Source organism: Euwallacea similis, chromosome 21 (genome assembly GCF_039881205.1).
Source record: "Euwallacea similis isolate ESF13 chromosome 21, ESF131.1, whole genome shotgun sequence".
Taxonomy (NCBI): Eukaryota; Metazoa; Arthropoda; class Insecta; order Coleoptera; family Curculionidae; genus Euwallacea; species Euwallacea similis.
The window spans coordinates 3,429,704-3,457,637 of NC_089629.1; the positions used below are offsets into that span (position 1 = coordinate 3,429,704).

The window sequence follows — 27,934 nt, forward strand, 5'->3', positions numbered from 1 at the left end:
CATAACTAAAGCCTAATAGAATTCCATTTGAAGCTCATGCGAATAAGTTTACAAATTATTAGTTTGGTTATTGCATCAAAAAACAATAATATCGATTTCTGTGTAGTTCAGAGATACAGATAATTCAGAAAATTGCCATGGAATAATACTTTGTTTCACAAGCGGTTATATGTCGAAGAACATGCCTAATTATCATGAATAAGATAATAGTTCCAAAGCAAATGTTCATGGCTACAATGATGACGCCATTTGATAGGAGTTGAAGTCCGATGAGGACATGCGACATGTAGTGGGTTATTAATTTGCGGGTATCTGAAAATTCATCCATTTAGAAACGACGTAAAATTATGCTCTATTCCTTATATTTATAAAAATATCACGCTCACTTTGCATCGACGCAAGATAGATCAGAAAATCCTGGTCCATCTTGGTAGTAACTTCGAAATAACGACGCCGCGGAAGGGTTCTAGCCGCAAGTAATCGAAAGTTATAAGTGCCAAGCCTTTCTTAGACAGCGCTTTAAGAATCTCGGCGATAAAGCCTGGCGAGAAGTGACTTCAAAATTGCCTATCAAAGGATCTCTGCCGACCAGAATACTAAAACATATTAATAATTTTGACGACATTCGAAGGGCGTTTGTCTATAAGCTCAGGTATGCGGACACGGAACCATACGTTACATACATGATGCCCCAGAAATAATGGTACAAATAAATGTTAGGTAATAGAGGGTCAAAACTAGAGGGATTGAGCTAAACTTCTTGGAAGTCCAGAAATTGATGATTTGCTGACCTTCGTCGCTTCAGATACATGTCAGATGCTTGTCTCTGAATCCTTCGGTATTCATGAAGCTTTCTTCTTTTCCCTCATCTTGATACACAGTGGGATATTTTGATCTTCCACTATTCGGTTTTTAACGAAGTGAACCAGTTTCAATCAGGTGCCTTTCAGTAGTACGGCGACTTCTAAAATTTGTTTTCGCATAAACACAAACTATACAGGGTGTAATATAGGTAGGGGTTTTCCTTTTAACACAACATAGACCTCAAAAAGCTAAGCAATATTTTTATATAGCATTTTTTCGAAATCTCAAAAAGAACCGAAATATGCGCCTAAGAAAGTTTTAATAAGTACCACATCTTTAGCTACTGCTCACTCCGGTACTGGCTACAAAAGGCGTTCGAAATTGTCTCCATTGGTTTCATTTGCACACATTGTCGCTCGCCTTATTCACGACTCTGTACATACTGTTAGAAGAGATGGTTTTCCTCTAATATCAACAAAATATCCACCAATTCGTGATTCGAGTAATTATGGGCCATTGTCAAGTTAATAGTATGAATAGTGATAATTTATCAAAGTAACACCTAGAGCCAAACTTCACGACCTATTTTTAAACGTCACGGGTAAATTGCATAAAAACAGTAAACATTAAAAGTTTTTTGTGTGTTTACAATAGCTGATAATTTTTTGTGAGACATTTTATTTCTTTTACATTATATTTACTATTTTATGCAGGAATAGATTTAGATTTTATCCAAAAATTTATTAAAACTCATCTGCGCATATTTCGTTTTTTTTTTGAGATTTCGAAAAAATGCTATATAAAAATATTGGTTAGTTTTTTGAGGTCTACGTCGTGTTAAAAATAAAACTCCTACTTATATTACACCCTGCATTTAGGAGTCAAGGAGTAACATGCAAGAAAGGGTAAATACAATTAAAAAACGATTACCAGAGCCCGTTCGAGGTGTATTAAAATTTTGGTTTAAGATCTAGAAAATAGTCTCTGAATGAAAAACTGTGAGATTTATTTCCAATTTACCGACTTAAAAACATATATTTTAGCGCCTCTCTTATTCTGTAATATACCCACCATTCATTTGTATCATTGTTTTTGGCACACCCTGTATGTTTTTCTGGAGTTGATATTTATCACTTACCCGCTGAATATATTTTCGTCGGCAGCATTGTTGGATGATCGTAAAATCTGAGGACCCTTCATCCATTAAACGGGTCGTAGAATTTCTAGAAAATGGAGGAGAATGGTTTAAGATATTCCATTATTCAGTCATTTTTCGCTAAGGGTTTATGGTGACTTGTGAGAGCATATCCCGAGTGACAACAGAAATTAAGTACATCGTGTGATGGACCTGTTTTGTTCATCACTGTTTAAATTATCCAATTCTAACGTACGTATTTTTACAAGAAATAATTTCTAAGTCTACTTTACAACAGAACGGGCCCTATGCGACTAATTATGCTCCTAATTTGAATTCCTTTAGTTAGATAGTTAGAAACTGAACTTTTACTGCATATTTCAATCTGAAAAACCATTTTCCTTCATGAATAAAAATTTAATTAGCGTCTTTCCATGTAATTTCGAGCTAGGCAACGTAAAATGTTCTAGAATACTTAGATGGCAAGAAAAAGTAAGAGACTTTCCGCTAGACAAGTTCGAAAGTTGTAGAGTTCCACGAAGTTTCGGCATATAAAGTTTGTGCAGCCTTACTGGGCATGTAATCCGAGATCACTGCAGTGTTATAAAGCATTTTACCAACTTCGAAAGTCGCTTAGTCGTCTTTGAAAACCGGAAATCTTAATTATTTAAAATTAAATTCACTTATAGGATCAAAGCAGTCAAACTTACTATTATGTGATCAAGTGAAGCTTCGCGTCTTTTACTAATCGACATTAGCTCGACTGAAGTGCACCTGAACCAAATGCTTTATTACCTCTGCCTGTTTTTAGTCAACAATGCGGTTGATGCGGCCATGAACACAGAACAATTTCATCCAAATTTAGCGTTATGGTCACTTCCATCAAGGTGGTCAACGATTTTATTTAGGCGTGTTACATGATTCTTGCAAAACGAGCTCGCGAGGGGTCGCATTACCGTGACCTCTGGTGAAATATTCACGGTTGAATACCTTAGTTAAATATTTGTCAGCAAAGGGCGAAATGAGCCTGCATGGTCAAAGCAATGACGTTTTTGATGTTCAAGCTCTGTGTGTGTTTCAGATATTCCATTTGAGGTATGTCATGCGAATAGCTTAATGGATGGGAGTATTTTAGGCTCGGGATTCACCTGATTGGGATTATGTGCGGATTTACTGCTGATATATCATCCATTTCTATGAAATCGCAAATCGCTTCTTTTTCGATATAAAAGTGGATATATACTTACATCCAACCGCGAAGAAGACTAAATATGATAGATATAAATAAGATACGTACCTTACTGTAATCCATTTACTTCCATATTTTCGACAAATCCGCGCAAACTATCACATCTCTCACTAGATCCAGCTTAAAATCATAGATATTGAAAACATTTGGTAGCTAATATTCGGTATGAGACAAGTTAATGCCTCTGCTCCTGAATTTATCCAACTAATACGGGCTTCATTAATAATTTCTCTTATTACATAGACTCGCGTTAACAATGAAATAATACTACACAATTGTATTATTTCAACCCTTTCCAGTGCAATTGTATCAACTCGTTACAAATCTAATTAACACATGTTTATTGTTATGGCGAGGTCTCCCGACAACTAAATTAAATTAATTGGCTCGGTGTTACGCAAAAGTTATACCTACTCGGCTTATTACCAATTAACTCTTGGTTAACAAGGCTTAAAAACTGGGAAACTAAATAGATGAAATGACAATTGTTTTAGAACATTATGCATAATTGATTTTTGTGTAATGAAATGAGTAGGTCCTATACAGAGTGGATTTTTAAAAACTTATACAAACCAAAATTTTGGCACAATTGTTTGGAAAAGTTGAAGACCTTTAAAATGATGTGTCACTTGACCCATGTTTCCTATTTAAAAAAAAACGAAAGGGTTGCCACCCCTACCATATTGTCGGTCGAAGGTGAAAACTGTCATTCTTCGTTTTCCCCCTTCTTTCTAAGGTCAACGTGTCTCAACAGTTTTACGTTTAGTTTATACTTCTAGAAATCTGGGCGTTGCAAGTTTTTAAAAATACACCTGGTATAGTTTTTAATGTCACTATTTTACTTGATTCCTCAGTTTGAATTTTCAGAAAATTATCAGAAAGACAGCAAAAGCGTAATAGCCAACAGTGGAAACGCTCAATTATTGAAAATGATAAATATTTCTCTAAGAATGAATTAATGATAATTAATTAAACGCTTTTTAAACAAACATATCGGAATATCTTTTAGAACTTGTCATAGCGGATATATGCATGTAAAGATAAAGCAGAATTAATTTTTAATCTCTTCAAATGATTGCAAATCCTAAAAAGAATTTAATATGTCTAATGGATGTTGCTTTCAAACGACCAAGAGTCTTACTGCAACTTTATCTAGCACTTTTTTGTTATGTGTAAAACGGGAATTTCACATTGAAAACAGAAGCTGAGGATCATAAGTTACTATTTGAAAAAAAGAGCTATTATATTTATAAAATTATTTTTAGTTTTAGAATGTAGTTTGTGTGCCACAAGATCAGAAACCGCTAATGAAAAGAACATGGCCAAAACTAATAATATATTGAACGATAAGATAATAAAGCTGTGATTAAAATACCGGCAAATAAGTAAATAAAATATTTCCTTCGTTCGCAATAATTGACGACGACCAAAAATTAAAGATGGAGAAAAATTTGATCTCGAGGAAAATTTCCTCAATTGTGATGCAAATTCAGAATTTAAACAATATTATTCACAGGGGATAAATAGAAGATTTCTTGTTCTAAATTTGTTTTCTTGTTGATGAAAACCGAAAGCATGTCTTAATTTTTTTACTTTGTTACTTTTTACGGGTTTACATTCTAAGCGCTTTATTCCCTTTTTTTTCTGCTTCCAACATTGTTCTTTTATGCCCTTTTGTGCAGCAGCATAGGCTGCTTACTTTTTATCTGATTTTTTTATAATAAAATATTTTTTCGTCTTCTACCGTGGCGCTTAGAAAACCGATTATTAATTAAGATAAAAACGTGGTATTTTTCACAGTAAAACAGAGAAAATTAGATGTTTTTTCAAATTCGCTTTGTAAGTGGCAAAAAAGAAGATTTGTTCAATATGTGATCAAAGATCAAAGTTAGAAAAATATAGTTTTTTCACTGGATACTTCTGAAAGAGTCGAGAGCTTTAATGATATAAGAACAAAATTTTGTGGAAATTCAGAAGTCTCGAAAGAAATTTTGGGTATTAGGCACAATAATTGAAGAAATAAGTATTATTCAATTAGCATACGTAACACCATAAAGGCATCCCAACTTTATTCATATCGTTTCAATGATTATAAGATTTTAGGTGAATATTGGCCGCAGATGTAGGGAATATCTCATCCTTTTACACGTGTTAACAGGCGTATATATTTAGAAGCCACACCTACATATTAAAAATATTTGCACGATATGCCATGATAATGTCAACATTATTATAGGTATAGTAAAACGAACTAATGATGGTTTCTCATGGGACTTGCTTTATTCCGTAAATAAACTGTATTTATATTGAAAGGGTCGACCTTTCAGCAAAGTCATTAGGCGTGACAAATATTTTGTTAAAAACCTGAAGATAGAAGCTAAAAGTAAAAAAACTACATTTTTTAACGTTATCTCTGAACTTTAATGGTTAAATATTGTTAGAACGTCCTGATATTGTATGAAATATTCAATTACCTTAGAAAATTACAAATTATGGTGAATCCCTCTTAATGTTTATATAGGTAAGATGTATCGAAGTTTACATTTCACCGCATAAGTTTCAAAAACTACATTCTCTAAAGCTCAACCATATGATGTCGCCATCAATCATTATTATTCAGAATAAATACAACATTAATTGAAATTTAAATCTAAATTCACACAACAATGCTTTGCTTTTAACTTGACTTCTGGGCAAGCACTGAGTTTTTGCAAATTCAACCAAATTAGCTACTTCGCTTATTTATTATTCAGCATGCTATCTTACAAATGTATTATTTATTAAAAAGGAAAACTTATCAAATGTGCACTACGTTCTATTGCGTTAGTAATTAAAATTACACGTTCCTAGATTTCCTCGAACCGTATATAAAAAGAATTCCTGGATAATTTATTTACCAGGAAATGTATGAAGTTATTTAGCACATGGAAAAATCGAAGTGTCTGTTACGACAAGCGTCCTCCAATAGCTCAACTGCCAGGAATAATTAGGCGTTGTGCTTTGGGACGACTGCAGGCACTCGTGTTAAAATCCAAAGTTTATACTCGATGGAAATCTCAAAAATATTACCTCGGAGAATCTCATACGTAGCGCGAGAATTCTCCAAAGATATGGAGACATTTTCATTCTGATGGCAATGGAGAATATAAGTTCTGGCGCTGAAAAATAAGAGGCTCGCTCTCGAGGTAGGAATTTGCTTCGTGAATTAGGGAACTAAGTGAAGACATGAATAGTAAAGTTCGCTGGGAAAATGTTTGCGCTTTTTTAAAAACTTCAGAAGACGAAAAGTTGTTTGAAGTATCTCAAAGTTGCCAGGTATGGAAATTTAATTTGTAAAATTTTCGGACTATTCAAGTTTGCTCCGAAGTCATTTTGGGTCACTTCCTTTGATTCGCAGCCTAAGAATGTTGTGGTACTAAAACTAACCCGAGGTAATCTGCACAACACAGTCAGATAGAGAGAAGTCAAAATGCATTAGACGCGGCCCTCCATACTCTCCCCCTCTTTCACTCTCTTTCCTAGACCTCACCAAGAATAATGTTTAAGTTAATCCTAAACCCTTTTAAGTTCCCACATCAGTGGCGGCAAGGAGGACTTCTCAATACCTCCTTTAAGTTGTAGAAGAAAGGTACGCAGACAGGGCAAACGAAGCAATGTACCTTTGTACCAATGTACCTCAATTGGTGGACCCGGGAAAGTTGACAGTTGCTGGTTACAACCCAGCCGAACCTGGTGCGGTAAGCAATTTTCATCATTTATTGCTTCAATACTGGTAGCAACATGACGGTAATGTCATCAAAATTGATATTCGTTCGCGGCAATGTGCAACATCAAAAGTGTTAGAATGACAATACTAAACTCGTAAAATATGACATAAATATGATTAATAAAAATTGTTTCGGCGTCCCTTTGTCGTGTTCGAGTCATTTCATTTCCCGCGAAAATCATTTACAAACATTTTAATGCGTCGCGTACGCGTTTTGGGGATGCACTCAGTTGAATTGCTCTAAACAATTGACAATAGAGGCCATAGGCGGAGAAAGAAGATTTTTTTTCTTTGTCAAACCTCTCTGTTAAAGAGGTATTTCAGTATACTCGAAGTTACGTCTAATGATACGTAACCATCGATAAAAATACTGATCCCAAACAAGATGAAAATATCCAGCTAGAAATTTCATATATATGAAAGTAAATTTCATGCGCTACGCCACTTCCATCCCATTCTGCTCTATCTCCGAACTTGAGTCACCCCAGTCACTCTCAGCATCCGACTGTCTGGCGCCACTTGATGAAATTATTGCGATCATTCGGGGTCTGGAACGTTGCGAAGATGGTCAATAACCCTTACGCCACCCTCTTCATCCCCTAAAAGTATATATAAATAACAACGATGCCTATTGAATCATCCGCTGGAATGCCATAGCAGAAAGTGGCTGTTGGCTTTGGGGATTTCTGGCAGAGGCAAAAAAAAAAGATAGATACTTTCCAGTTCGTAGAAAATTCCTTTATTGGAAAGAGAACGTTTTTGAAAGAGCAATGGGAATTTTCACCTCTAAGGTTAACAGTGTATAATATCTCGGTAATAAATCCTCCTTCATGCAGGTCAGGGCTTCCCATTAAATTTAGTCTTTGAATAATTTTTCCACGTTAAAGAAATGCGCCGGGGAATTTTCTGATTGCTCGCATTTGTTATGGCGTTTCAGCGTTCTACGTCGCTGCTTCACGATTTTTCTTGGCAAATGATAAAACACTTGAGGAAAAACTTTTTATAATAATGTACAGAATCTGGAAAAAGTGCGGTGGACTACAAGAAGATACTTAAAGTACGCTCAACAGCTAGTTAGGAAGATTGAAATATGGAATTCTGTTTCTTCAATATTGGACGAATCATTGAGCTAATCGTAACATATGCCTTTCCTATTCGGCACCCACATAATGAAGCTCGGAAGACCCCGAAGTCTTCTCAACTTTCTCAGGAATTATATATTTTCGATATTTTTCTCTTTTAAAGAAACATTTTATGGCTTCAGGTTCTCACAAACCTAATTTCAAAAGGCACTTATTTCTATAAATAAAATAGAACTTCTAACTTCCTTGGCAAAATTAACTTTAGACAATGCGCTTCCTTCCGGAATAGCCAATAGATAATGAAAATGGCAAAAACATCGGCTCAGCGCTAAGCTTCCACTTTATTTATTGGATAGCTGCGCTATTTCTGTTGCTGAGTATTGGGTTGTAATTCATTCCGCGCTCTCCCTCATTAAGCTTGACATTGCTAAGCTTAGAAAACGTGATCTCAGATATCCATTTAAAGGAAACGCGTGACTGATAAAATTTTACTTTTTATTAATCATTATACTGTTGAGACTGATTATACCTTTGATGCGCAGTAAAAACCCAAGTTTTGAGTAATTCATACAAAGAAAGCAATCCTCCACAATTTTCTCAAGAGTATTCTTTATGTGATTATTAACACCAGGGACCTTCTCGAAGGCAAAAAGTCTTAGAGGCTCTTTCCCTATGTAAGACAATACAACACAAACCAAATTAAATTAGTTCTAAAACGTAAACAACACTTAAGGAGCTTTGTCAGAAGATGAGCCCTAACTTCATTCAAAGTTCGTCAGGAAAGACCTTTCCTAATTTTCCAGGCAGAATGCAGGGAGCGTTTCCAAGTTTTATTTCCCTTTAAAACTCTTAGAGCTTGGCATAAGCACGCGAAGGAGGAAACGTTCTGACTTCAATACTACGTCATCCTAGTCCTGTTTACATGTTTCTTCCCCGTTACATTTTGATTTCATACAAGAATATCAGCGCTTTTTTTCAACCTCATAATACATAATAAATTTGATTTTTATCTATTAAAGAAGTGCTTGGTAAACGAAAAGTTTTAAGGAAGGAAGTATATTGGCGCCCAAGAAAGGAAACTTTGAAACTTGGGAATTCAATGTTATTTTAGTGGAAAGGAAGCTTACTTAGGGTAGTTATAAAAGTTGAAATCTAAAGATGGAATCAGAATTTTCCGGGAAATTCTTAAATGTTAAGAAAATAAAATTTTGCAATACCGTCTAATACAAAAGGGAAGTAAGTAGTTCTTTATCAGCATGATTAATTTTGCCGAGAAAATGCCGAGGATAATAATTTATGTCTTACCCGAAGCCATAAATTGACTCCTAAATCGAACATTTCCTTCTCTAATAATATACCTCAGTCATTTTCCGATAACTGCTGCCCCCCAGATTTGGACTATCTAAAATTTCTTGATTGATAAAATCAAATTTATTATGTATTAAGATTCGCTTAACTTCCTCAAGACCGTATGGGTTGCCATATAAATTTTCAATTTTGGACTCTATTTTTGCGAGCAGCGCCCAAAGAAAATGAAATATAAATTCGTTTTTGGGAAGAAACATGGTTAGAGCATTACAAGTTTGATTTGGCAAAAGCAAATAGACGTCGTCGAGGAACCGAACTGACCTCAAACAGGAAATACTCACATAAGAAAGTCACAACGAATTTATGGTTTCCTTGTCAGGATACGTATAGCCTCATTATTTTTAAGACAGACATGATCAAAGCAATAATGAACGTGTCATCCACCACGTGGCCAGCTGCTGATTGGTCTATATCTACACGTGGCGAATCGTTTTACAGGGTTGCAATCAGTTTCATTGTCGTTGCTTTTGTACGTACTTACTTACATGCTTTTAATTGTTATTCGTTGCTGTTTGGAATTTGTTGATATCCTCATGTATTTCAACTTCTAGTTTATTAAATGATTTTACAAATAAACTCCATTATCGTCCTTTATTACATTTTATGAGAGCCTGAGTGCGATCTTGTTCAATAGTTTTGTAGTGACTGTGCGCATGTGTTTGTTTGTATCTTTATTTTTCGTTAACTAGCTCAACGGCAATATTGGGGGATTGAAATTATCGGAATTCTGCATTTAAATTTGTTAAAAACTTTATTTAACTAACGAAGTAAAAATTACAGAATGTTAACTGGCTTAGCTAAAATGTTCTAAAGTGCACCAGGAAGCGAAGGAGTTTGAGCTATGCGTCTACTTCGAGGTTCGAGATTCGGGTTAGTTCAGGTTTGCTATAGCTGTTGTTGGGTGCCGCAACGACGCTATTATGTGACATCACTTAGTCTCACCATTTGCCACAAATTATCACATTATTTATTTAGCTTAAAGAGTAATTATTCTTCGTCAAGTCTCAACAGTGTGAAGCAGGAAGAGCTGTTCCAACTTTCTCTTGTTATGTAAACTGTGATGAGTACTTTTCGGTTGAAGATTACAGAAAAATAATAACAATTAGAGTTGAAAAGGCTGCGGTAAATAAAGTAAAATTTCTGAAATACTATACAATAGTTTATGCTCCATAAATACGTCCGGATGAGCTATTTAGATAGAAAGTTTAGAAACCAGTGTATTCTGTTAGGTATACATCATATCCGGAAGTTTTCTCTAAAGGGTGACAAGGGAGGCATTTAACTAAACCTGTATTTTATAATAAAAGTTGGCAAATCTGAATATAAATGCACACTGGTGTGAGATATGGCTAGTAAAGTGCGGCTTAGGGAGTTGAAAAGTTTCCGGTTAAATGGCGCTTGATAATAGAGGACATAACAGATTATACGGGATAACCCTTTTAGTCTTACAAATGTAGAAGCATAATAAAATCATTTATTTTTTTACAACAAAACATCTAAGTGCGTCTGGTTGTTAGAATATGCCATTTTGAGTCACATTTTGAGCAGACAAATTTATAAGTCAGTTAGCCAAATTGATCCTCTTTTCGACCAAAGATGTAGGCACTCTAAGCATAACCTTCCTTTAATCTATAATCCAGTTAAATAATACTCGGAACTGAAACAATTTTACAGCACTGTATGCAAAATTTGACATCAGCCAATTAGGCATGCCCTTTGAAGTGCACTAACCACGAGTACACAAGCGAGACAAAGATGTAATTATTGCACGCGTTTACATGTTATATTTGCTTTGAACCTTACATTAGATTATATCTCTCTATTCCGGTTTCAGGTAATTTGCTATTTGGGAACGTACGTCTGTCGAAATGATTCCAAGTTGAGAAACGGGCGATTAAGTGCAGTGTCATATGCAGCTTAAATGACCCATTTTCGTTTATGACATCATATTATGTAGAAAGATTTAAGATAGCAAAACTACAGCCCGATTTGACAAGTACGCTTCCGAAACCTGGTCGGTTGCGTCCGGCCGATTTTAGGCAAGGAACGTGATACTTAAGATAATATAGCAGCACATAAATGGTCAACTACCACAATCCCAGAGCCCCATTTGTACGGTTATAAAGCTTTATGATGACCCAGGACTGCAAAATTGTATTAGATTTTTATGGGGTATAAACCCAATAATTCAGTCTCGCTGATCACATTTATCTATTCAAATTCGTACATAAATCCATTAGTCGGTTTTTCACTGCGATTTATGGCTTTTTAAAAAACAAACAATATATTGTTTCAAACTGGGTCACAATCTACGATAGAAGGCCGTTTCGATAAATTATTTTCTTTTCATGCCAATTCGGAATTTTCCTTAAAAAGTACGATTGAAAAAGGGACAGTGAAGGATTCTTTACATATTTAACAACTTAATGGAATCTCTCTAATTACTATCAAAACGGTCCAAAAGGGTTGAAACGAATAATTTAAAATTCAAATTACAGGAATGGCAGTGGTTATTAAAAAGTCGATCCCTTAAATTTTATTAAATTTCCATTCGGGATGTGTAGATTAAAGTGGAGACCGAACAGTTTTCTAAATGCTTTATTAAATCGTCAAAGTCTTACATTCGTTGCTGAAAGATAGACCCAAAAAATAACCTTCCGCAAAAAGTTATTCGCATAAAAAACAGTGCATTTGTCTGGATTTATTGAAGTCGAGGAAAAGTTTTTGCGGCTTGGGAAACAAGATTTTCCTTTTAAGGGATTTTATGTGGGTCCGACGTTTTCAAAACGCAATTGTGCATAGAAATAGCTGCCGAAATTAATTCGACAGTTAAACAAATCCAAGTCGAAGAGGAAGCTTTTTGTGCCCTTCCAAGCAGAAACTGGAGAAAATTGAACGATTTCATCTTCAAAAACTAAAGCGAGCTTAACAGAAATATAAGGCACCTACTGATTTACATCCAATACAACCAAAAGTATTTCCTGTCACGTTTTAATAACCGAGAAAACCCGCACAAATCGTCGGAATAACAATAAGATATTTCCTGATTTGGAAGGCAATAAAAGCAATCCAGGACTGTGCCCGGCAAAATCTCAACAATTTGTCCTCGGAATATTGGATAAGCTGGAACATTCGTTTTCCTTCGGCTTCCCTTTAAAAATTGACTCCCTTGAATTTCAAAACCCGACGGGTTTATTTGCACAAGAACTTCATGAAGTTCTCGAGAAACGTATTGAATTTACCCAATTATTCCGCAGTTTGTTACTCTAAAAAATAGAATAACCGCAGGAAATATGGCACGGGAGAGAATAAATTAATTCCAATTTCAGAGAGCAGTTGAAGTTGTGCAAAATTAGACTTGCTTATTGGTTTCAAAGCCGCGAAGCGTCTTCTTTGTTTTAAGATTACAAAACTCCTATCCTCCATTCGTCTACGCATTAAAGCAACGTACACTTTTGATCGCTTCAGCGGTTAATGTTCTCTTCTTTAACGCATAACCTTTTTAATGCACACCAAACCTGAAGAAGATATTATTCAGTTAAAGAATCCATTCCCGACTTTCAGCAAGTAAGTCGGGTTTTCTCCTAGGTGAAATTTGTCCTGAGAAACTTGCTATTTCTCCACCTCTGCTCTTTCTATTTATTTAATTCGAGCAGCCAGCCATTCCATTACGCCGCAAGATTGAATTTCTGGAATCTATAAAAGTGTTTATACGGTCAGCATGAGTTGATCGGATCTGTTGGCTTAGCAAATAACTAAAGGGGATTAGAAAGATGACGGGTCAAAAACCGCTTTTTTGCAGTCGGGATATTCGAGCAACGTAATATCGAGCATCCATGTTTACTGTTTGCCTTTATATTGATGAAGGGCTCATAAATTCGCCTGACGTAGATATACGCTTCATTCAAAAATCGACGTGATCAAAAATTAAACCTTGGCTCTATAGAACCCAAAATTTAACATGCAAAAATATATGTGTGCTCATAAAGAAGAATCCCAAAGATATTACATCATCCAAGTTTATGTTTTAGTGCAGGCTGCAGCATGATAAATTTAAGCAGATGATATTGCCATTTTAGTAGGGGGCTTTAAATATTACTCGTTTAATGGATAATATTATAGCTACATGCTTTCAAGCCAAAGAGCTGCAAAAAGAAAAGTACGGAGACCTGCTTTGCATTTACAACGGCGAATGTAAAAGCTTCAGATGCAACCAGTTCGAGATGTTTGAGCTTTAATGAAGCTTGAAAGGGTAATTTCTTTGACGTTATTGACCAATGAAGGGTATGGGGGTTATTCGTTTCTGGCAGTTTTTGATGTAAGTACAGTAAATTTATGTTATAACTCTTGACTACCAATTTTTATTTCCACAAACCCATCATTACTACAATAGACACCTACGATAACTCCATGGAAAATTGATTTCAATCATTCTTTTAACCTAATTTTTTCCATGAGGAAAATAATGATGGCTCATTAGAGGTCGACAGTTCATTCGCAACGGACGAATTTTAGATATATACTCTATGTCGAGTGATGGAAGAGCCTAATTAGTTTTTCAAGTCTCATTGAGCGATTATTTGATTGAGTTCTCCGGATCGTAACTTTTACTGTTCAGTTTAGGTCCCGTTTTCGGCAATTTATCAATTTTCAATCAATTTCCTTTACCATTAAATTAACTCCCTCCAGTTTTGATCTTCTGTTCGTTTGAAATTGCGGACGAAAACGTTATAGTTTTAAAGCTATATGACGTGAATTTTAATGCGCGTCATGTCCTTAATTCAGCGCGTAATTTCACCTATTTTACACATCTCGAAATAATAATTATTAAAATTACATCATGATATTTGCCAGCTAGAAACGAAAATGAACACTGCTGAGGCTAAATCTTGATACAGCCTCATAATTATGCCAATCTGAATTACTTGCAGATTTACACAGAATTAGTTTCAAGTGCGTTGCTCAGCAAAAAATGTCGAGCTTTAAAGCAAATTAAATTGAAATAATCGTTCTTTTCTTTAGTAAACTTTATTTCCGTTTAAATCGCAAAATCAATTTTGTTCTTGATATCCCTAGCAGTAAAAACTTCCCTATCGTTAGCTTCAATCAAAAACTTTTTGTTTTATGGGCGATATCTTCGAAAGACTGCCTAAATAGCTTAAAACGCTGGAGAGAATTCAGTTTAATATATTTCCCTTGGATTTATGGAAGATATTAAAATCCTTTTTAGTAGATTAACAATTGTTGTTCCATTGTGAATAATAACAGGAAAGCTAAACACACAAAGTGCATTATTCGGGTTCTTAACCCCCTAATTGAATTTAAACGCAAGGCTTTGTTCCTGAAAACTCAGTAGAGCCACAAAATTACGGATTTTGATGATCGCAAAACTGAAACTGCAAAGTAAAGTTGGTAACCGGATAAAAAGCACTTTCAGTGAAACTTCAAAGAAAATACTAAAACAAAAGTTTTTGCCGACGAAGCTATAACTGGTAGCTAACTCGATGCTACGAATAATGAATTTTTCCTTTCTGACTACTTTTTGATGTCACATACATATGACGAAAAAACTATATTCATAAAAAAATTGCAAATTAAAGTATCCTACCTGTATCTTCCCAGCAGCACTAAAACTTCATTAAAGTCATTACATATTGCATTATTCAATTTGAAAAAGTTTCCACATAAGCCTTCGAGCGAGTGGCTTCTATTAAAACATAATTAAAACTCCAGAGAAAGGAATTTTATTATAATAAAGCTTTTTAACAGTTTTAATGAATACTTTACGGAACAAAAAGTCGGTCTAATTTAATTTTTGTGGGCGGAGGGCGATGGTCCTTTTCATTGCCCTACTTTTCTGGAAAACTTTAATTACATGCCAACAAACCATGATTTCGGTTTTGTTATGGTCATAAGTTATTTAAAGAATATCCGAAACGTAAAAGATATTGCAAAATAAGAAATCGGCATATTCTAAAGTTTTGACGAGCTGCAACTTCCTTCAGAGGAATTCAATTTAGCTTAAATTTTTAGGATTTTTGATGAACAGAAACTGTGTGTGACTGCCTCTAATACATGCTTCAATATTTGGAATAAAATTTTAAGGATTTTTGCATTAAATCATTTCTTATTAATTGGAAAAAAAGAGAAAGTTTTCTAGAGCAACCATTAAATATGAAATGTCATGAAAAAGCTTCAAATGGGAGACAGCAAACTCCGAGCAAATTTTAAAGTTTTAATGAGGTGCGACTCTCTCTAGAGAAATACAACTCTTCTCAAATTTCCTCGATTTTTGATTTAAGCTATTTCCTATAAGCTGGAAAAAACACACAGGAAAATAATTCAACTAGCACCAATTAAGAAATTAGCACATTTCGAGATAAAGATGAGCTGTGCAATTCCCCCAAGAAACATTTCAGTTGTAGGCAAATTTTGGAAATTTTTGACTTTGACTTAGTACATTTCCTGCAAAGTGCGAAAAAGGTGCAACACGACGATTTCTTCAGTTTTCCGCAATGAATCATAAATATGTGTTTTATTCATTTTCTTTTTATCTTTTTATTATTTGTATTTATATTATTTATAATTATTTAGCAATGTCGATTTAAATATCAATCGACTTTGCATAGAAATAATTTACCTACCGAACTGAAAGGATTTCTTCTAAAGTTAGTTTTATAAAAATATCCAATAACTTCCTGGTAACCATACAAATTCAACACCATTTTTATTTCATATGCAATCCGCGAACTTCTATATTTAGGATCAATTATTCGATTTATTTCGTATTTGTAGAGCTATTGCAAAAATAAGTATGTTTTTATGTTTTCCATAAAGGTGTGTTAATGTCCAGAAATAATCACAAATGCTCTGTCCAATTTAGATCAAACGCTGGAACACGTACACTTCGACGTTGAAGAAAGACATAAAAACAATCATCAATTACTCTCTATGAAAGCTTAAAAGTATCTTTAAAAAATTGAATTACATCTAGACGGAATGTAAAACTTTAAAGCCAGCTTTATTTTCGCACTCAGCTTGGCCCCATTCCTAACAACCATTAATCAAAGTTTAAAAGCACTATGTATGTTCCCTAACGGTAAATGGAAGAAACTTTTCCGTTTCGCATTTACTTTTCTGTCATTGCATTCCATAAATGTAACTTTCAATATAAATTGCACGGTGTACGGCTAGAAATCCAACAGGAGAAATTACATAAACATTAAATAGCAATTTACAGCCAGTTTTCTAGGAAACAGGAAACATTTTCGAGAGACCGTAAAAATTCATATCCTTTTTGAGAGCTCGAATGAGAGAAAACAAGTTGTGAAATATAATATCGGGAAATGCCATTTCGATGGGGAAATACACGGGAATGATCACATATTTTTCTGCTTTTTTTGTATGTCATCTAAAAAAGCTTATTGGTGGAAGGTTTATCGTCTGACACAGTATACACACTAGACGTATATTTGACGAGCTCCTCCACATCCGTTATGAACTAAATAAGCACTGAATGATTTAATTCCCTCATGCTTCATGTTATCTCACATTCTCGTCACGTAGTTGCTTCCATTTCCAGTGATCCCTGAACAAAACCATCAGAATCCCGACAAAAATAATAATTTCCATTCTAATTAATTCCGCCAACGTCAACGCAAACAGAACGAATAAAGGGTTGAAAACACCAGTTGTTTATGCTTTATCCCGAAAAGTTCCATCTTTTATAATATAGATTTGTTTACGGACGAGATGACCTAATGAAAGGTTTTGCGCAAAGAGCACTTTCGTGGTTAATGTTCCGATGTAAAATTTTAATACGAAGGGCATTTGTCTTCTCGAGAGAGAGAAAATGCTTCAAATCGCTCCTATACGAAAAGAAAATGGGCACTGGGCCAGGATGACAGTGCTGGAGCTTATCAGAGTTGCAAATTGAAAAATACACAAGCGTAGTCCATCCTGGAGAACAATGACTTTCAGTTTTCTAGAACAAACATTCCTCCAATTGAATAGTCTAAAGGAATCGAAATTAAATACAAAAACCAATTATACCATGTTTATACATAATCTCATCTAATAAATTGTCCTTGTTTGGATAGCACCTGTCCAGATAAACGAGATTTACGTCGTAAAGCAAACCGTATGGATAAGCCGTTATCGCCCCTAATTCAATGTTCAGTCATGCAAAATAGGAGTTTTTCGAGCCAAAGAGGATGAATGTCGTTTTAATATTGGCTTGCCACAAGTTCGTGGTAAAGAAATTGGCGTTATCTCTCAAGAAGGAAATATTCGGGAAGAACGATTGAGGTCAGAACTTCGCAACAATCAGTAATTGTTGTCAAGTTCTCTCTCTTGTTATGTCGTAGGATCATGTCCCAGTGTCAAATTAAGGAAAGACAAAAAACTAAACTTTAATATTTTCCTGAAATATTAAAGATGCGCAATTTTGCATTTCTTGCAGATAGGCAGAAGGAGATCTCTGGAAAAGATGCTTAGGTCGCACCAAAGCCTTTGCGAAGAAGCTAAGCCAGAACTTTGATTCCAAGTCTACGAGGCAAATTAAAAAAGATAAAATAAAACTCCATTCCAGTGATTTTCATTCCAGCAGTATCTTCCTTCTAGACCGTATTTCGCAGGTCTTACGCGATAAGCACGTTCTTTCAAGCATCTACTTTCCAAAATTTTCATTTCATTACCTCTAAGCCTTTTTAAAATACTAAATAAGGCACTTACCCCTTGTAAATGTAAATGGAAATCGAAACCTTTCAAGGCGATAAAACAAATCGAAACAGAAATGGTACGTTTTACAAATTCGTGCCTGTGGCGGCGTATGGGAAATGGATTTCAACCCTTTCGTTTCAGAAGATTGTAATTTAGATGGTAATCTTAAGAGCTTTGGCACATTTGCCTTGAAAATAAGAGGAAACCTTTTAGTTTTAACCGAAACAGAACACCAGTAAATCATATTAAATTGTGTTTATGCCATTTTCTCGCTGCAGTTCTGTTGATAAAATTTAATTGGTTCATAATTGAAATTGGGAAAATTTACGGTTCGTTGGGCAATACTGGAAGTTAGAACCGGAGGTAGGAAAAAAGTCCGCTTAAAGATGAGGAGCGTTGTACGAGGAGCGAACTAATTTAAACACAATCCATATTTCTTTCCAACCTAAAAGAATCAGTTAACCCTATAGTAATTACAGTGGGATTCCCCTTATCTAACTGATCCAAATAGTAATAATTTACTTTTTCCTTCGAGTGTCACGGCTGCCCCGTCGAATTACAATCACCTAAATCCAGACTTTCCAGATAATCGTAATTTACTCGGTCATATCCCTCGGTTAGTTTGGATTAAGTTAGGAACAAGTCAAACGATAACAGTCCACAAAGAGAGAGATTTCTGATTAACCTTTAAGCTTGAAGGTTTATTTTTACATTCTCTCAATGTTATCAGGAATCTCGGCTTTGATATTCATATGGGAAAGCTGGGATGTAATGAAAGTTCCGATGATTATATGACTCAAGAACACGGCGTGTCGTCTCCTTGATAATACAGCAGGAATTCCCAGGACTCATTTCATATTCAACGTTGCTGGAAACGTATTACATTGCAAACTAATACAGATAGGTTAGAAGTTTGAGATAAAATACTTCAGAGAGTAGAAAAATTGAAATTGTTTGTTTTCTTGTGTCTGACATGGTTAAAGATTTATTTATGATATTCATCAAACCTTAAACTAAAAGTCTATTAAATATTAAAGAAGATTTATTTGAATGATTATATTGAATCAATGTATTTCCTCTTTGGAATAAATAGGAACTCTCGGACATAATTTCAGTTTAAAAGAGAAAACCTTTCTTACCATTTACTAGATGCTAATGTTCCTAACAAGTAGTCATTAAAGCTGCTTTGATCGGATTCAGAAGAAAATATGAAAGTGAAACAAAAGTTATAGATACAAAGCTATGTATACTTTATTTCAAATTAATTATTAACCTTCTAAGTGTAGATTTAATAAACGCGACCTAAAATATGAGCATCATATTTCTCTGCTATAATAACCTGCTTAAAATGTAGCAGGTACGTGCATAAAAAGCAATAAAGTGCACATAAACTTATATTCAATTTCAGGAAGCACAATAAATCTCCCACACTCTGCCTTAATCCAGCTTGACGTGAAAATAAGCTTACTCTTGATTGATACATCTACAAGTTACAAAATCTGAATCGTAACCTTTATTATATTAGTAATTACATTGTTCCTTCATTACGATACAACCTATTCTAGAAATTCAAGTTTATTTAAGGTTTTGAATCTGAGGCGGTGCGCTGAACACTGCAGGGGTTACCAGAGCTTTCAATTTAGATCATGAGGGAAAGTCTGGTTTCTCATATGAGGCTTAAAGCCTGCAAACGGTGGAAGCATTCGAGGATTGTTGGACTTACCATTCAACAGACATTCCAATCGTGCCGGAGGAGGGTCGGAAAAGCCGAATAGGGAGAAAGCAGAATGTACGATGTAACGTAAATTTTGATGACTTTTCCAAATTTAAGACTCGTGTCAATTTTGAAAATGTGGACAGTCCAAGAGTGTTTCAGTTGTTATGGGGGTTTTAAAGGACGTTTCAGTACATAGGTAAGTTGCCATTTGCCTTCGTACTATTACAGACGCCAAATGACGCCATAACACGATAAAAATAAGCGTCCCTGCTTGTCGCGTCTCCGGGAATAGTCAACTCATGTCCCGCGTTTAGCGTCGTCGCGTAAGCGAATACCTCATCCATTTCCTCGCATATTTATGTCATGTCTCTAATAAAACGAGTGCTGTAAGATAAGCAAAAGGAAACCACTTTCCTCTTTCTTTCGCGATCAAATAAAGTTTTGGCGTGTCACGCTCAGTAAACTATTGAGTGAACGATAGTGAATACCATAATACCCCAGCAGGTAGATGTGGTGTATGCGTTCCAGTATATGCTAGACGATCAAGTTTTGTTTTAACCAGTTTGATTTGTTCAGCTATTTAGTCTTGACAATCTAGGAGCGTTGCTGTTTATTGTTTATACAAAACTTTCTCTTTTTAGTACGGGCGTCGCTGGTTGGTTTCAGTTGTAAAAGGAATTTGAATAGTACGTAGGTAAGTTTGATTAAAAATAGGAGAAATTGTGTACTTCGGAGTTTCGATCAAAGATTAAGGGCCTCCTAACCAAACACAGAAATAAAGCTTCACTTTTTTTTGTGACCTGCTCTCCTCCATCACATTGGATTCGAAGGATTCATAGTGGAACCAAAAATTTATTCAATCGCGAGCCTTACAAATAGGTACTGATTAAACGTCACATGTATATCTAAAAATGTTTGAACAACTTCCCGGCTAGCTAATATTTATCCATCAAGTTGAGCATTTAGATTTGTCATATGCAGAGAGTCTATTTATTGCGGAATGCATTGTATGCAAATTAATCAATAACCCGATATAGGTATGCATGAGCACAATGGCTTAGCTAGAAAAATGAGGAAAAAAATTATTCAAAATGCCCAATGTTTGGTTTTTTTTTGTGTCGAAATGCAGGTAATATTTAGAGATATTCATCTTAGTTTTGTTTAACACAACTGTATTTTATCATTATTATATTTGGATTGTTAGATATAAATCCTTGTGAGTATGTTGTGTATTAAATATACCGTAATTCTACATTCCTCTTTTATCGTGCAAAATAAGAAAAGTACCATAGGAATAAAATAACGTTATAATAAAAGTGTTTTTATTAAATTGAAATTATCTCTGAAATGCTGTTACCAAACCTTTGCAAGGGCACCCAATTCATTTCCACAGTATTTACATTTCCAATGACCTGTTAAGTAAACAAGACAAGAAACTACATGTGAGAAAGGTGGAATTTCAAAAAAGTGAAACTATCTATTTCATGCATAAATTCTCATGAAATATGATAATTTTTAGTCGAATCTAAAATTCCGAAATAACCGATACTTTTTATCGTGTTTACTTTCATCATTTAAAGATTTTGTCTGTCATAAGAAATGAATTATCGAAAGAATTGAACAACCATTAATTAGATTTTTTTTAGAGATTTTCAATCAAATGACACTTCAATCCAAAGCAACACAGCCCTGGAACCCTTTCAATCAAATAGGAGAAGCCCTGTTTGCCTCATTCCTCAACTTGATCTTCCTCCTCATCATACTGTTTAATTACTTCACCTACCTTATAGACAATTTTGCAGTGTGTTTTAAGAAAAATTCCCATTTTGCAATTTTTTAAAATGTATCATACGTTAGTTTTAGTATTATTTGTCAATGTATCGCTCATTCTGATTAATGTAGAACCACCTTTTAATTTATTACCCTATAATAAGAAAATAATTATGTACAATTTGTGTCAATCATTTAAAAATAAATAATAATTAACAATACATTTCTAACAGGATGTTTTATTTAATCTCTGAATTTGCACGCAAGTAGATATTATTAGCATGGTCAATGTTCAACATTTTTATTAGTGCCTAAAATTATTCTCAATTAGATTTTTTTAATCCACTAACAACGTATGTAACTATTAATTAAAATATTCCATTCCAAATCATTCAATTTATAATATTAATTAAACATTAAAGGGTAATTTTAAACTAGATATTTTTGCATTACATTAAAATTTTTTATGCTTAAGTCATTTAATGTTTTTTTGGATTTTAGATAAAAAAGTCAACGATTTAAAATACCATATATATATGAGCAAATGGTTCTCGAGAGATAAGGAGACCGTTCTGAATTAGTTACAAACTATGTATGCGACCATCCAAACTTCAAACTCACACTTTGCCCAATGTTTAAATAAAAACAATATTGTTGTCTTTTCGATATTTCTGCCTTAATCCCCTGTTGAAATTCACTCATATTGTGCTTTCTTTTTGTCCAAGTTTGTACATATTCTGTTTCAATTCTCATGTTCACAATTCTATGTTTGATTTGTTTTACGTGAAATACACTTTGTGAAATGCATAATTAAATCTGCTATCTAGGGGATTATCTCAAATTGCAAAAGCAGCCTTTCATGAACCGATTCGTACTTAAACCCATTACATCATAAAGGGTAAACTATTTACAGGGAGGGCTAATTAATGCCACGATTTAGCGAAAAGCAAATGGAACGTGGCCAATTAATCTGGCATAGGGATCCTGGAACATGCCACAGAAAATTACCCAGAGGTATTGGAAATTGGAAAAACATGGCTTTATGTATAGGGTTAAAATTAATTAAGACTAAATATCATATTGAAATATGAATAATTGTTTAATCAAAGCAAAATGGAAAAAAAATGCAACATTTCTATCCTCTCTAATCCAGAAATATAATAGTCCACACTTTTCCAGTTTCGAGGCATAACATTTTTGGGCATTCCATTTACTCTCTATCTTAAATTTTATTTCAAAAAATGCAAAAAGCAAATGTTTCTTATTTAATAAAAAAAAGGATGGTCAGGAAGGTTGCCTTTATTAGAGGTTTTTTTATCCAGAAGATCAAGAATAGAAATCGAGGACACACAACGTACTGAAAACCAAGACATACTGATCGCTATCTACACAGAAGTTGAAATCATCATCCTGGTGACAGAAAGAGGAGTTATTAAAACTTGAGACAATAGATTAATGAAAATGAGAGAACGAATTAGGTCTTTTTATGGAGAAAACGATGTTGGCTGATATCCCTATCAAAAATATGTCTAAAAAATGGTAATCCCGGAAGAAGTACCAAAAACGTAGGTGATGTTGTGGATTTTCGGTTTGACGTGACCACAAGCTTGTATGATTCTTCTCGTAAGGCCGAAGTAATGTGATTCCAAAGCACAGTACCAAAATTAATAAATTTCGCAAACGTTACCGGAATCCAAAAATATAGAAAATAGATACCAAAACAATTATGGACTAGACAATCATGTTCGAATCACCTTGAGTTCGCAGTCTCGGAGACGCTGTTTCGCGTAAAACTAACTAACAACGTTTCTAACTTTTAGCTAAAGTTTACTGGAAGATACTAATAATTTACGTATAATATTAAGCAATATCCATAAAAAAACAAGAACGCGATACACTACTTTACGAGACTAGTCGAGCTGTTTAAGTTTTCACAGCAAGCGTCTGTTGGTTTATTAATAAACAACAAAAAAATAGTGAGCGATAATTGCCACATTGAGTTGGATCCTATGAGGCATAGGTTTTAACACTAATTATGCCTTGCCTGGAATGTTTCTGTCTAAGTGGTACTGAGTTTTCTAAAACTTCATAATTTCTATCGTCTTCGGTAAAAAACAAAACCCTAACAATCGCAATAAAAAGTATTAGCCGTGCAGTATGTTTCAATTAGGTCAAAACTGAAACCGAATAGCCGTTTCTCGTTAATGGTCTCAGTAAGCTTCCGTTGGTACAGATTTGAACTCCGAAACTTTGAGAATAGAACAATTCATGTCGGGAAACTTAAAGGTCATACTATTGTAGGTAGCAAATTTAGCGGTATAAATGACCTTCGTATACGGAGATATCCCTGTTGCGGAGTCCACTATACAAGTGCACCATATTAATCATAACCTGAATAGAAGTTCCACTAAGAGCGATTGTTCTGCCCACGGACGTTCATCTAACGGTGTTTTGTCGACCGTTATCGCTGGTCGGATTTGTATGGGTTTTAGGGCCGAAGGGCACCAGGGTAATTTGTTAATGCCTTCGGCTATGCACAGGATATTAACTATGAATTTTGCTCTAGGACCAGAAGTAATTAAAGTGTGCCTACTGTAATGTTGTCCGACTTGCCGAACTTCCAAGAATTTATCGTCGCAGAAGCAACGATTGCACAAATATTTCCCAGGTACTTGCAAAGCTTGTGTCATAGAACGACATCCGTAAGAATTTCAATAAGGTAATAAAAATGACAAATGTCTTCATAGCTTTTGGCAACCTCTTCCAGGCCATGATGAATTCCATATTCGTATCGCGCAGAATGGCGGTATGTTTTACAGAGGAAAACCGCATCAATCATTGCGTTTTCAATATAGCCAGGGGAATTCTTCTTTCAACTTATATTTTAATAGGTTTCAACGTAGAACGTGATTTATTTGTGTGTGAGATCCGCTATGTTGACAGAAATAGAAAATTACTTTGCCCTTATGGTATTAGCTGACTCGCTGAAGCCGATATTTAATAGTTACTGAGGACATGAAGTGTGTTAAACAAACAGAAAAGAGAATGAAAACTTTAACGGATGAATAGATGAGAGTTTTGAAATTGGCAATAGTACTACAATGGAGATATAATGTTTAATTGATGATTGCGAGTTAACGGAATTGGCGCATTGGCGGCCATATGGTGGAAATTTGGAGTAAATGATAATGATGGAATGCTATAAAATAATCTAGAAGAGATATGAAATAGATAACCATTACATGTTAGTTCAACTGATGATGCATTGTAGATCAAGAAGCGAACAAAAATTCTCAAATACTTAAATCGTTAAAGCATCACTGATATAAACTTATTTTAACACCTTACTAATTTCTGATTACTCTTTGAAGCTTAATTTCTCGTAGTCCAAAAAAATATACATGAATCAGATTTCGAAACACTGCGAAGGAATCGTTTCTCATCTCTCTGCACCATTCACAACTTATTCAGTAACCTTAATTTTCCATACATGCATTTAATAGAGATTACATAAATGCATGAAGGTAAACGGTTTCTGACTAATACAGGAGAGGAATAATTAATCAGTTGGTAAGAATGGAAATAGCGAAACTGTTTCGTTGATAGATGAATTAGCATTGTGTATGTTGGCTTCAAATTTATGGATGAATATTGAAGGAAAACATTAATGGGGAAATACATCAATCTGAAGAACAATATTGATTTTTATTTGGACGTAGGAGAGATATGTGTGTATTGTGGGAGTATTTCCACTGCATCGGTGTCATAAGAGAAACTGTTTTAGAAAACAGTTCCAAGTTCGCGTTTATTTCATCGACTGCGTTTAATTATTAGGATAAGGCATACTTAAATTCTTTGGAGATCCACAGAGTATTCCAAACGTACGCCAATAAGGAGTCTCAAAACCTGAACCATTATCGAAATTGTAATGGAAATTAAAATCGTCGTTCTAGTATTCTTCTGTTCATTTTTATTCCCTCCAGTGCTTATTATTGGTTATTATCAGAGTCGAAGCAAAAATTTACAGCTGAGCTTTTTCCCACTAAAGACATTTAAGCGTTTTATTGGCAAACGCCCTATTAAATTTCTCCGTAAACAACCCCGCTTTCGGGCTTTTCAGGAACACTTCCATGGGGCGACAGTCTGGCGCCACTGATGGAATTATGGCACTGCTACTTCCGACCATTCAATCGGGAGGATACACTGATTTGTGCTTAAAGTTCGCTTTTGTGCTTTGTGCGACAGTATGTGTTTCCTTGGGCTTAAAAATTGTAACTATTTATTAGAGGCAGTCAGAAATGTATACTTCAGTAGGCGATTTTCCAAATTATTTGAAAAAATCTACGTCTTCACCTACTACCTGGAAATTAACGAGACGCAAAATAACAATAAGCTTGACCTATTTAAACGTAAAAATGATTGATCTAAATAGTTTCCATAAATCAAAAGCATGTTTTGAAACGAAATGAGGTGAATTCTTCACAGAACTAGCTAGCACTTAATGGATAATTCTCCTCACTTTTTCATGTACCAACACACAGCTTATTTCTATTTCTCCATTTTGTAAATTCCACTCATGTTATCACACTTCTTGCCAGCAACTCATCATCATTAAGCCATCATTAAATCCGAAAAACTCTATATTTCTTCCATTATATTACGCAAAGCAATAAACAGTACTTAATGGGAGTTATAAACAATCGAGTAATTAGAGGGCATTCATTAATTATTATTCAGCCACTAATTTCTCTAGCGAAATCGTTAAACTTACAAGTACGCCAGTTCGTTTTGACACTTGCATAGTCGCAATCTATAATAGCGTGGATGGTATAAATGTAAACTGGAGCAAGTGCAGATTTCATTCAGAAAATAAGGCACTTCAGTCAAGCTTGAAAGCGGAATTTTATATCCGAAATCGACAAATGTTGGTCAGTGGTACGAATGAAGAAGAAAACAAGTCACGTAAGAAAATCTAGGCTACTGCTTATTAATTCCGTCAAGAGCGCAAAATGCAGATATTAATCTTGAACTAATTAATTCTAGGGAGTTCAAATCTGGAGGACTTCATTAAGGAACCAAACGTTCTTTCAGAATATTAATTCTGCGGGAGGAAATAAACGCGTCATAACTACGAAGGAAATTAAAGGTCTTGTTTGGCTAATCAAGGAATTGTCGAATGGCACGCAACGCTTGATTTGAATAAAAATCCTCCTATAGCTTTGGAATTATAGAGCTGAAATTAATGGATCCAGTAGTGAATACGAGAAAGGGTGAAATGTTTTGCTATTACCTGCCTACAAATCGACCCTGTTTGGGTGATTATAGAGTAGTTTCCCGTACAAGAATGAAGACATAACCGTTATCATCGAGCGAAAAAGTAATTATTTCTCTGCTAATATCACAAACCTTTAAGCAGCTCGGATGCGAATTAAAACTGTCTTAGTATTAATTTGGGTACTAAGTTCAATTAAGGAGAACCTAATGGAGACCATTTCTCTGAAACTCTAAAATTAACTATCCTACCTGCTGGCTTAATCGTCATTCCGACAAAATTAGTATTAAAGTTAGTTGTTTCAGTAGTGAGTTTAAGGAAACGAACCAAGTACGACGAATCCCTCTTCATTTTGTTGCAATTAACTAGCTCCTTAAAGTGTCTGCAGTTTTCAAGGAAACTGCTAATAAAAATTTCCTAATAAAACTCTATTATCGGAGCTGATATTAGTTGAAACTCAAATGCTATTGACTTCAAAATTTCCCCCATGTGATGCTCAATATAGCTTCCTTGAATATTGTCATTAAAGTGGTTATGATAATAAAGGAAACACTGCCTGTGTCGTCGTAACAGTTACACGAGGCATGTAGATTTAATTGACAATACAAGGCAAAAGCACCTGCCTACATCTTGGCTGATATTGCGGTCTCATAATATAAGGCACACGTAATAACAATCTTAACTTTGCAAGTTTACGGTAAACAGTAAATTTCAAACAATATTCGTATATCTATAACACAAGCCTACAGAGGATTTGACGTTGAATAGACGGAAACTGTTTGCGAATGTGTCTGTATGTTCCTAGAAGGAAAAAATCAATGCGGATATTTTATTTTTTATTATACAGTTCTATTGTATTCAGCAAATGTCCTTGTCCTAGTTTTGTCGGTAAAAATATCTGCAAACAACCCAATAGATGCTCTAGAATACCTGTTACTGCATCCCAAGACGGGTTAACCCTCTGGTTAGCCAACCAATGAAACTTTGTCTCCAAAGATAGCATTCGCATTTTTCATGGGGGCGCAGACGCATTTCCCGAATATTCATGCT

General features: G+C 34.7%; 1 protein-coding gene and 1 long non-coding RNA gene across 2 annotated transcripts in view; one reads left to right on the top strand and one right to left on the bottom strand.

Moving 5' to 3' along the window:
• Positions 1-3,600, bottom strand: part of LOC136415913 (uncharacterized) — a 40,068-nt gene extending 36,468 nt beyond the window's left edge. The window contains exons 1-2 of the mRNA XM_066400825.1: positions 3,237-3,600; positions 1,943-2,027 (exon numbers count right to left, since the gene is read on the bottom strand). Of these exons, the coding sequence (XP_066256922.1) occupies positions 1,943-2,008 (66 nt within the window). The 5' untranslated portion in view covers positions 2,009-2,027; positions 3,237-3,600. The remainder of the gene's footprint in view (positions 1-1,942; positions 2,028-3,236) is intronic.
• Positions 3,601-20,034: 16,434 nt separating this feature from the next.
• Positions 20,035-21,791, top strand: LOC136415889 (uncharacterized). Its single transcript, XR_010752654.1, has 3 exons — positions 20,035-20,346; positions 20,484-20,536; positions 21,489-21,791. It is a non-coding gene; the product is annotated as an uncharacterized lncRNA (long non-coding RNA).
• Positions 21,792-27,934: the final 6,143 nt, after the last annotated feature.